The 12,169-nt window shown below is 37.9% G+C and overlaps 1 protein-coding gene across 1 annotated transcript in view; it reads right to left on the bottom strand.

The window, feature by feature from the left end:
• Positions 1-8,880: 8,880 nt before the first annotated feature.
• Positions 8,881-12,169, bottom strand: part of LOC107664433 (calpain-1 catalytic subunit-like) — a 10,474-nt gene continuing 7,185 nt past the window's right edge. Inside the window, exons 12-24 of the mRNA XM_016455001.1 lie at positions 12,030-12,163; positions 11,549-11,709; positions 11,435-11,446; positions 11,048-11,253; positions 10,913-10,970; positions 10,535-10,603; positions 10,370-10,427; positions 10,208-10,269; positions 9,983-10,051; positions 9,760-9,838; positions 9,381-9,497; positions 9,169-9,221; positions 8,881-9,067 (exon numbers count right to left, since the gene is read on the bottom strand). Coding sequence (XP_016310487.1) covers positions 9,041-9,067; positions 9,169-9,221; positions 9,381-9,497; positions 9,760-9,838; positions 9,983-10,051; positions 10,208-10,269; positions 10,370-10,427; positions 10,535-10,603; positions 10,913-10,970; positions 11,048-11,253; positions 11,435-11,446; positions 11,549-11,709; positions 12,030-12,163 — 1,105 coding nt within the window. The 3' untranslated portion in view covers positions 8,881-9,040. The remainder of the gene's footprint in view (positions 9,068-9,168; positions 9,222-9,380; positions 9,498-9,759; positions 9,839-9,982; positions 10,052-10,207; positions 10,270-10,369; positions 10,428-10,534; positions 10,604-10,912; positions 10,971-11,047; positions 11,254-11,434; positions 11,447-11,548; positions 11,710-12,029; positions 12,164-12,169) is intronic.

Raw genomic sequence — 12,169 nt, 5'->3', positions numbered from 1 at the left:
TTCCGTGGACTTTCGTAGAGCGCCACGCCACACAAATAGCCTATGAACCAAACTCAGCATATCTCTGAGTCTTTTCCTTTCGTTTTGTTAATCTGTTAATTAGGCTATTTAAGTCAAATATTTCGCATATTCATTCATTTTACATATAGACTATGATTTAATAAAAACAGATTTTTTTATTTTTAGTTAAACTTCATTTTTTTTGCTTGTCTGCGCTGGTCCACCGCCTTTTTTCTCTTCTCCAACCCTGTAGCTCTCTCCGATAGCTTAGTGTTAGTGGCACCAGTCCAGGTGTTTCCAGGTTTTACTCGTGCTATTTCTCCATGTTGAGAGTTTGGTATCGCACATATTGCTAAGCATTCTTTTCCTTTTCTCCGATACACTGAAAATAACAGGAGTGTGTCCATCTCACAAATGTAGAATCTAATTCTACATCTTAGGATCTAATTCCAGCAACAGAAGATAGACAAACTATTTTACCCACGGAATTTTTTTGTTTTGCGGTGTTGGTAAATTCACCACTTAATTTAGAGTTAAAATATGTTGTTGTAACTTCTGTTACTGAGATTGTAACCAGTAATAATATTACCCAAATTTTATTAGTAATGCGTTATGTTACTACGTAACAGCAAAACGTAATATACTACTGTAATATTATTACTTTTGTAATGGGTTGCCCACTGAAGCTAAGCAGGGCTGAGCCTGGTCAGTACCTGGATGGGAGGCCTCCTGGGAAAACTAGGTTGCTGCTGGAAGAGGTGTTAGTGAGGCCAGCAGGGGGTCTGTGTGGGTCCAAAGCCCCAGTATAGTGACAGGGACACTATACTGTCAACAAGCACCATCCTTCGGATGAGACGTTAAACCGAGGTCCTGACTCTCTGTGGTCATTAAAAATCCCAGGATGTCTTTCGAAAAGAGTAGAGGTGTGACCTCGGCATCCTGGCCAAATTTGCCCATTGCCCTCTGATCATCATGGCCTCCTAACAATCCCCATATCTACTGATTGGCTTCATCACTCTGTCTCCTCTCCACCAATAAGCTGGTGTGTGGTGGGTGTTCTGGCGCCCTATGGCTGCCGTCACATCATCCAGGTGGATGCTGCACACTGGTGGTGGATGAGGAGATACCCCCTGACAATGTAAAGCGCTTTGAGTGCCTAGAAAAGCACTATATAAATGTAATTAATTATTATTATAATTATTATTTTACTTCATTTTCAGAGGAAATTTATTTTGTAAGATTTTTAAAGACTTGGTAGCACTTGCTGTACAGTTTAAATTAAATTTTGCTGTACATATTCAAATAGAATTTTCCATATGACAGGTTTTTCTTTGCAGCGTCCTTTTTTGCTCTGTTGTCTGGATCAAGTTTCGTTAAGTTTGGCCATTTTGTGGAGCAGATATAGGATGGACCATTTAATTGGAAGAGGAGTTTGAAAAAGTAGGTGTTTTGTTTTGTTTTGCTGTATTTGTACCCTTCCATTGGGGTACCTAGCACAGTAGTTCGGTACCTAAAGGGTGGAGCTAGACTCAATGCAGAGCGTTGATTGGTCGACAGAGAATCGTCACTTGCCCGTGCTACAAGGGGAATGACAACACAAAGGCAATGAAGCACCTCCTTCACTCGTTCTGCCATGCTGCTCATGTGTGTTGGGCTTGTTTACATCATAGTGCGCAAACACAAAAAAATACATAACAGTGTATTACAAAAAAATATATAACAGTGTATTTTTGGTAATTTTAGAGAATGACATTGATCGCTATTTTCCGGCATTCACCACGCCTATCAAGTAAGAGTACTGTTTGCGGTGGAAACACAAGCTGGATTAGGATTTACCGTACTGAACTGTACTGACCCGTACCGCTCGGTGGGAACGAGCCATAAGATTTACAGCAGTCCAAACCTGCTTCTAGAGGGCCACTGTCCTGCAGAGTTTTGCTCCAACCATAATTAAGCACACCTAAACCAGCTAATCAAAGTCTTCAGACTCACTAGAAGCATCTAGGCAAGTGTGTTGGAGCTGGTTGCAGCTAAACTCTGCAGAACATTGGGTTGGACACCCTTGGTCTATAACAACAAAATTGATGTTATCCAGATATACCTACATTCCCTTGGGCATAGTCAAACCTGGACACTGTCTTTACAATAAATTCAGCCAAATTTGAATATAGTACCTGAAAGAAATTAAGTAATACAGCTTCAGTATTGGTCAACTGATCCATTCTGTGAAAGGGATATTTTGACTGATGGTGTTTTTAATAATGGCATTATCTTTTTAATCTTTCTGAATGTGACCAGAATCTACTATATCTGTGACTAGAGGTCAATTTTATTAATGTGTTTTTAATTATTTCAAGCATTTAGCTTGTCACAGTCAGCTGACTTTAAAAAAGACTCTTTTAACTTTCAACAAAAGTGTATATTTTACACTCCTTTTACATTTTGTGCAATATTGTCAGAACACACATGCAGTTGCAAAACGCAGGTCTGCCTACATACTGTTGGTCTTATCCACTCCACCCTGGCCATATCATCTGGCTCCAGCAGCCCTTCGCCAATGGAACGGGGATCTGGTAGGAAAAACTCATCAACAAACCTCTGTCTTGTCTTGAGATAGTAGTCTTGTAAAAAGTTGTAGTCCTGATCCATGAACTTTAGAGGATTTGTTTCAGAGCCCATTCCACCCTTCATGTTGTGGTCATTTACGACTTTTAAGCACATGCCATGTGGAACCGATGGAGGAGGCATTTTGAAATCTGTCTGGATTTTTATTTTTTTTTAATGAGGGAAATCAAGCATAGCGTTAGTTCTGGCAGGTCAAGTTAGTCAAGCTCGCATCAGCTGACTCTCAGCTGATGCCCATCTACCTATAGGAATACGACACCTATCTAAGCATTCATATATAAGGTCCCTCAGTATTATCAGCAGTTTTCGCATTGCTCAATAGCTAATTACCCTCCTCCATCCCCAGCTCCTCCTCTGTCAGTCAGGATTCAGCCTTCTGATTATCCTTTGAATCAGACTAATTCTAAAATGTGTACATATAATTATTGAACTTTAACGATATCTGCAATACATTTATGTTGGTTCTGTTCTGTTTGCCCTGGGGGGGGTATCGCTGCTCTCCCTGCTCTCATCCATGCTAGGCTGCATGGATGCGCAGGGAGTTCTTGCCCAGAACAGAACCATACCGCCAATCCAAACTGTATGCTAATTGTCAATCATCTTTGACGATAATGATCCTGACAGAAATACAATAACAATACAAATATATTACAATGCTTTGATAAAAGTTACCTCTGTCACATTCATGTCCAGCAAATTTACCACATGACATTCCCTGCCGCCAGAAATCCCAGACCCAAACTGTTTATCTTCGTTTTAAAATCATTTAAGAGGTGTTTATACCCTCACAGCTCAATGCATCTGTGCATCTCACAGTTCTAGATGACTGTCCCTGTGTGGCATGTCTACATGTCTTGCTGTTCTGGTCTTTGGATATAGTTGTCCATATTTTCTATTAGACCTAAACAAATTCTATCCTGTTATAGATTTTCCTGAGTTACACTTATATTTACATTATACTTGAAGCATTTATCCAAAGCAACTTACACTGTATCATAGCATAAATTGTATCTATTGTTAGTGCCATGCTCTACTGTTTATGCTTCATAATAAATTATTAGAGAACAACATCTAAAGATGTACTGTAAATATACACTAGCACACAAGTAATTTACTTTGCATAGATTACAGCCTATTGAAAATTAAATGTAATTAAATTAATACAAGTATTGATACAATTTGATCGGTTTTCATTAGTATAAAGTGTGTTTTCACCCAACTAGTTTGTATCTACAATAAGAATATAGTTTATCTATTTCTATTTATATGTTTGTTAACAAAGAATTGTTTGGCAGAAGATCATCTGAGTCTTTGTTATCCTGAGAAACTGAAATCCTTCACATTTGCCACAGAAAAAAAATGTTGGCCAATATGTTTCACAGCATGCAAATTATTATTTTTGTCTTACTTGCAAATATAGACAATTTGTGTTTCAAGAATGGAAGTCTTATGGGTGAGTAAATGACGAAACAATTTTCTTTCTTTCTTTCTTTCTTTTTTTTTTAACTAGCCTTTTTATATTACAGCATCTCTGGTCCTGGAATCTGACTGGTCGAGCAATGTTCAAGAGTGAACTTTTGTATAACTCCACCTGTCTGATTCGGGTCATGACTCTCAGTTCTTAGAAGCACTTTGGTAAATCCTAAGTACATATATCTCTATATCATTGGTTTAAGCCAACAGTATTTGTCAATGAAGCATTGAATCCAGGATTATGAGAGGTCTTACCCCATGATAAGAAGCACAGCCCATGAGGGTTTGTGAATTGGCTCCATGATCCATAATGTCCCACAGATAAGCAGGAGCTTCATTCAAAACAAACTGCATGTGCAGCCCACCAATGAAGTCCATCAGGGCTCAGACATGAATCCGCCATCTAGGTCTGCGTAAGATCCGCACACCCTGTAAAGTCAGAACAATTTTATGGTGCTGTGTAAATGCTACAATGTCACAGACATTCTGTAATGTAGTGAATATGATGTAATGAGCACTGTCAATGTTTATAGATGTTACAGTGTTCCTTCTCACAACAACATACAAATCTATTAAGAGGGACAGATCAAAGTTAAGATCATGCATACGTTTCACACATCAATATTCTAGAGACAAGAAACAATAAGTAAATTAATTCCGTCTTTATGTCACAGCATCTGCTGGCACCTACTTTGCATAAGCTTTCTCCAGTAAGGCAAGCCAAAACTCATTAGATGTTTTCAAACCCACAAAAATGAGCTTGACATCAATAAATTAATTCCGTCTTTATGTCACAGCATCTGCTGGCACCTACTTTGCATAAGCTTTCTCCAGTAAGGCAGGCCAAAACTCATTAGATGTTTTTGAACCCACAAAAATGAGCTTGTCATCAATTGTTGGAAGCAGATCATCAATGACAACATCAATCCATTTCCCAAATCGCCAGAACTGTAAGATCGTCACAGTCTCTACCTGGAGTAGACCTCCATCCCGGACTCAATTTCCCATAACCCCTGCCTAGGAACTAATCTCAGACTCCTCCCATTTCCTATCAGGAGGACTATTTAAGTCAGACACTTTCACACACACATGGCTGAGTTTTTCATGTGTTTTCCTAGTTCCTTGTTTTCTTGCCTTGCCTTAGAGTTTTTGACCCTTGACTGGTTCCTTGATTCTCATTGTTTGCTGCCTACCCTGATCGTTGCCTGTTTTGTGGATTGCTCTTTTGCATGTGCCTTGTATGTAACTGTTTTGCGGTATTTTGTCCCTGCCTGTTTTGACCACACTCTTTAGAATAAAGCCTTGCATTTGGATCCTCCAACTCCGTTGTCGCCTCCCTACGTTACAAAGACAAATTACACACAGAGACAAATATATAGGAAAAAGGGTAAGGGTTAAAAAGAGGAATTGTGCTTTCCTAATCATCAAATTAATTTACAGATTCATAAACATTCTGATATCAAATAGGTATTAAACCCTGAAGTGAAACATGCGTACATAATTGTTGCTGAGTGTCTGACCAGCTGGAATGACTTGAATTATGATACTGTATCTTTCGTCATAAATTATGTCTCTTCATCTTTTGAGGTTAAAAGACGAGGAGACATGGTTATTTTGATTTATGTGTAATGCTACTTAGAAACTGAGATAATGACCGCTTATAGAACCCATTTCATACTGTATTCAAATAAACCCAAATTTACCCAGTTTGGACCCTTGTTTGTAATCAAGCCTGGACATTCCATCAATAGTGAAGAATGGTTTACCAGGTGACACTAGTTTCTGTTCAGACAGAATCATCAAAGTCCTGGCCCAGGAAATGGAAGCGTCAGTGCAAATTTTGTCAGGAAGACTCCAATGACACGTCATTCATTCATACTAACAGATCTGGCCAATCACTGCTTGACACCTGGAGTATATAAGCACTGAACTCTGTTTCATTTTCGCAGTTGATGTCGCCGACGTTCCCCTCCATCCTCCCCACCACCACCAACAGGTTGGCCCTGTCCATCCATAGGGGTAGGCTCTGCCCCTGCCTTCATCTTCAGGCAGGATCAGCCAAATCTGCATCCCCAGGATTTGGACAAAGGACGGGGCCTATGCCAAAGAATCTTTCTATACAACTATTCACTAATTATTGTAACTCACTCACCAACATCCGTTAACACTTTACGGAATAAATACCATGTAAACGTTTACCTTCCCTCTGAGTCTTTCTGATAGAACTTAACAGGATTGGTAGGAGAACCCTCATCACAATATATGAAAAAAAGGTCTCACATTTCATATTTAAAAAGTTTGTTATTTACCTAAATTGAGCTGTGACTGTCTACTTTCATATTATCCTGTCTCTGTTACTGAGTGTTACAATACTCAAGTATCAGTACAATAAAGCAAAAGTTAAAACTAAAAAAAGTTACAACTGTTTTAAAGCTTATTTAGTGTTCTTCTATTAATCATGTTTTAACAAAAAGAAATATTTAATGCATAATTAATTTTTGAAAGTGGATTAGTTAAAATTAATTAATTAAAAGGATAAAAGGAAGATATACATCACACCTGCAAGAATCTGGTTGGTCAGAAAGTTACGGTAAAAGACCATTTTTTCCTCCCTGTGTCTGGTTGTGTGCTGGACACATGTGGAATACTATTTTCTTTTCTTTTTGCTATTCATCCCACCCCTTACTTTGTGTAGAGATTGTTTTTTTTTTCTGCAATTCAGGCGACTTCATAAGGTAAAGCATGACAGTGTGTAAAGAATATTAAAATGCCTCATACCTACAGTATGTGACGTCATGGTCCAGAATTACAACATTCCAAACTCGATCTCCTTCAAAGACTGACTAAAGTAGATAATAGTCTAACATTTGCCTTTCACTTATACAAACATCCCCCACAAAACGCTTAACAAAACAGCAAGATTCACAATCTACAGTTGCTTAAATCTGCACATTTTGAGATTTAAAAAATATGTTATGACTTTGTCAGGACTGACGATATGAAATGTTCACGAGCAAAGGTAAATGTAACTGCACATTAAAGGCAGAGTAAGTGATTTTTCAAAAACACTTTGTCGCGCCGCGACAATATTGGTTTTGCTTTGTTTCACAGAACTAATCGTTGCCTGGGTTGCTTACGTATATGTGGGGCGGAGCTATCAAAATAGGGGCAAGACCCTTTTGGGGTAGGGGCGTGTTTGTTTTGGTGATTTCAAATATCAACATTGGCTACCAGAAATCACTTACTCTGCCTTTAAGGAACAGCACAACCAGCCAGCTACTTTGAATGTTTTTGAATGTTTCATCATTTGTGACATCATTTGTCATCAGATAATTCTTTAGAAGGCGATAGCAAAACAACACAGGCAAAAGACCGTAGGCAACAGGCAAACATATTAAATTTTTGTCAGATATGAAAATGAGGCTGTTATGTATAAAATCACAGTGTTCATTAACAAAATAAGAAATTACAATGTATTGAAATAACCACATTATTTACATATTTACTTTTGAGTTGAAAATATTACTAATTAAAAAAAGTCATGCTTACACTAAATATACACTAAAGCACTAAATTTACAAGCTAAAGACAAAGTAATTAAATCCATATAGCTATTTATACAATTAGAACAATTTTCATTAGAGTGTTTTTAAAATCAATAGTTTATATCTAAAAATAGAGTTCAGCATACATTAGAAATGTTCAAAAGACAGCTGAATATTTTCTCTTGTGTGGATGTTATCAATGTGGCTGATATCAGACAAACAATGGACACAAACTGACACCAAAACACATTTCCTGGCATGTCAATCATGTTTCAAAGTTCTGCAGGAGCCGAAGCATCTGTCATTTAGATGAAAATGACTGCAAATAGATAGATCTTTCCATGTATTGTAGACCTACATGTGGCCTAAAGTCCCCTTATACTGTTACGTATCCGGTCCATGAACTTCCGTCTGCTAGCCATCAGAGGTCACCCTTTCCATTTTCATTGACTCTCGCACTACACACTGTTGCATAGCACCCCGGACTACATATCCCATCATTCATTGCACTGATTGCACACAGCACTGATTGCACACAGCTGTTTCATATCACTCACTCACTATTTAACACTCAATCTCACTCCTTTCAACGGCCAAGTATTGTTTAGCATTTATCACTGTGATAGCTGATAGCTACTTTACGAAGCCTGCTCTAGCTTGCATAGTCTAGTCATCGTCTTGCCTTGCCTGTTTCCCTGGTTCCTGATTCTTGCCACGTATCTTGGATTGACCCTTTGCTTGCCGTTTTCGGACTGTGTTTGCTCCTCACCTGGACTTTTGCTCGCGTTTACGGATTACCCCTCTTGTCAAGCCCTCTGGATACTGTTTGCCGATCGAAGACCCACGCTAGCCCTAGGATTATTCTTGTGTCTTGCCCGCCATATACCTGTTTGCCATTGTTCGACCCTGCCTGTGTTTCTGACCTCTTCTGCTTTCAATAAAAGCTTGCACATGGATCCGCATGTCTCATGTCTTGTCAGCCCCGTAACATATACGATGTTGTGTTGAGAAATAGTCTTACTTCACAAGCACAATAACATCAAAACTCGTATTAAAATAGCATCTGCTTGCATATGCTTTGCTTTACACCAACAGTGACTCTAAGTGTGTACAATGAGAAATACATACATCACATGCATAACTTTTCAAACAGTCAAAATAGACAGATTTTTTTGCAATTACTACAAACAGTTTGATCATATAAAATGGGTATATCAAATTAATTTTAAGAAAAAGAGAAAAGCCATATAACCATCACAATTTGTTAAAAAATAAAGAAAAGAAAGAAATGTTTAGATTGCCTAAATCGCTGATTGTTTTTGATCTCCAAACTGATATTTTCTTTTCACACTGCTTCTTGCGTTTGTTGGCAATCCTCCTGGCAAGCAAACATTCCCTCATGAGTACATGGTGAGTCCTATCCACTAAAACACAGATACACACAAACAGGTTGTAAATGTATGAACTATTAAGCACGTGTATGTGTTTGGAAATATGAAAAAAAAAATTTTTACACAAGGATTACCTCACTCTCATCAAGAGTTATCTTTCTGTTTTCACACAGTCTCTGGAATATTCCTGATGAAAAGAATAAAGATTGTTCATATGTAATAAATCCAAAACATAATACCCAGGAGTATGTAGCTCAGGGGCATGAAAGTATGGAACAAAAACTTTCTATATATATATATATACAGTATATACAGTTTCTGTCCAGTACACTGGAGTGCTACTCACTGGCCATGCAGTTCAAGCGCATGACAAGGCATATGAAACCCTCCAGAGAGATCTGTTCAGTAGCACCACCATACCGCACAAACATGAGATTCAGGATGTCTTCATTTAAATGCAGGCCTAGGGTACAATAACCATGACATACAGTAAATACAGTATATTTGCAATGTGTGAATGAACATGTTATATCAATATTATATCAATACCCCTGTGTTCGGTTTTATGGGTCACTGGACACAGAGGGTGGCTACTATGCTGGCTCTAACATTTACAGTGATATTAAAGGTAATGCAAATATTGAACACTAACCTACTACTAAGAAAATTACAATATTTTCAACAACGGTTCACCAGAGCAAAGCATAAACTGTATAAGTCTCAACCTGTTTTCTCTAATGCATTTTGCAGTTCGTTGAAAGACAGAACACCATCTTTGGAAGAATCCATGCTGTAGAAGATATTCTGTAAAAAAAAAAAAAAAAATCTTGAAAAATTATTCTTCATAAAAACTGGGAAAAAATCTTAATATAACTCAATACATAGCTACATTTCTTGTTTAAATACAATAAAAATCCATAGCTAAATTCCTCACTCAAATCCACTTACCTTGTATGTCAAAATATGGTTCCAGAGACGAATTAATTCTGGTCCGCAGAGTCTTCCAGTCACATTGAACTATTGTTATTGTTACAGTCATGGAAAATGTCTAGAGCTAAAACATGTTTCTTTACAATATGACCGCAAATACATCTGAACCTGGGAGATAAATCATCATGATTCAAAAAAATTTTATTTATGTTTTTAATTACATGCTTAAATAATGAAGGATACATCTGACATGGCTATTATACCTCTACAGGAATCCAGGCCAAATCCTTCAGGGTTTTTATGCCCTAAATGGTATAAGTCACAAAAGATACATTTGTGAGATTTCAAAACTAGCTACAGACAGTATATTGCACATAGAATGGACAGGATTTTTAAAACACTCACGTTCAAGTAGGTTTTCATGAAGAAGCCGTTGAAGCTTCTCAGCATCAACAACTTTATACTGTTTCCAAAGAAGACATTAAAGAGCTTGAAGCTTGTTATATTTTTAAGCACAGCAGCTGTGGTTTTTAATGTAATTTTTGATAAGATATTAGCTTTCATATTTACTTGATCAGAATATTGCCGAAACAGTGCTTTAGTTTTTGATATTTCATCCACTTCTTCAGTGTAATGGACCTGAACATGAGAAAAGATAATGAAGAGAAAACTGCTAAAATGACAACTAGAACTGAACTGTTTCATCAGTAATATACATACATACATACATAAATAAATAGAGTTTAGAGTCCAGAGATATAATATCTGGTCTTATTTCCATCTTAAAGGTGCATTAACAAAAACAGGACAAAAACAGGATTTAGCTGCCCATAATTGCAGATTTGCTGAAAGATGAATGATTTCAGTGTGTAATCCTCTGATTGCACATTGACAAACTCAAACAAGCGAATATTAATACTTTTACACAATGATTCTGTGTATTATTACCTCAGACCTGTCTAAAAGATCCACAAGAAAATCTTTCTCCATTCTTTCTGTGTCCCTTCTAAAAGAAAAAAAAATTAACCATATTTTTCCAAGCATAAATAAAAAGTCAGTCTATCCGTCCTTCATGCAACTTACTGAATGTGGATCTCATTTTTGCAGAGAATGGACAGGATGAATTCTCCACTCTTATTGGGATGGTATGTGGATGGCACGATGAGATACTCTCCCGGCTCTAGTCTGAAGAATTTCATCACCTGTCTTGCACGTTGAAAGGGCTCGCTTGTTACCACAGGCTTTCTTCCATGGAAAAAGCTTGATCCAAGCTTTCCCTCAGATTTCATCTAACAGATAATGATTCAAAATGTTATTTCCCTGAACATCTAAAATGAATGTGCCAGAAAAGTAGCCTATAACAAATAATGTAATATGTATTGATACAACCTGAAATACGCACAGTGCATTTGTTTTAAACCAATGTGATTAACACAAGAAACTGTGATATAATTTATATATTTTACTTGCCTCAGGTGGAATCTGTGAAAGTTCAAAATAAAAAAAAAAGGTTACACTTCAAACACAAAGACATCATACATGCACAGTACAAATATATGTATTGCTTTTTTTGTTAATACTGACTGCAAATACGTAGAAGCCGATGCCATGGTGTGCAGAGTGGCGTCTGTGTCTCTTGTCAGGTTTCTGTATGAGAGTCACCAGAACATTGTTCTGGCCCTGTTCGCAGGCCTTATCAAACTCATTAATCCTCAGCCAAAACTGGGGGTTTTTACAGAAGGTGTCTACAATCACACGAGAGGGGTGTTAGAAGCAGCTCCCCTTCAGGAACTCGAGCTGCGTCGAAGTCGCTTTGGGAACGCCCTTGCGTGACCGCGTTCTGAAGCACGTGTCAAATCAGTCCAATGGAGTAGCGAGACGTCACGAGCGGGGTGACGTAAGCACCAGAAAGTATAAAAGCGCATCCGGCAGAGCACAAACCAGCTTCTGCTCTTCAGCGACTTAGACGAAGCTCGAGTTCCTGAAGGGGAACGTCTCTAGGTTACATACGTAACCTAGAGACGATTTCCATTTATAACCAGCTTTTATAATTTAAGAAAAGCACCTGCATGACTTATGCAGCCTCTGTCTGTGCTCCCAGAAACCCAGCTGCCATGGTGGTACTTGGAAATCCAGTGACAAGCAGACTTCCCTTCCAGAAAATCAGGACAGATACAGCAGATATCCATGTTGTCAAATGTTTAA

This window comes from Sinocyclocheilus anshuiensis, unplaced genomic scaffold, assembly GCF_001515605.1.
Source record: "Sinocyclocheilus anshuiensis isolate Anshui unplaced genomic scaffold, SAMN03320099.WGS_v1.1 scaffold167, whole genome shotgun sequence".
Classification (NCBI taxonomy): Eukaryota; Metazoa; Chordata; class Actinopteri; order Cypriniformes; family Cyprinidae; genus Sinocyclocheilus; species Sinocyclocheilus anshuiensis.
Note: the sequence above shows the minus strand (reverse complement) of the source record. Positions and strands in the feature narration are given on the sequence as shown.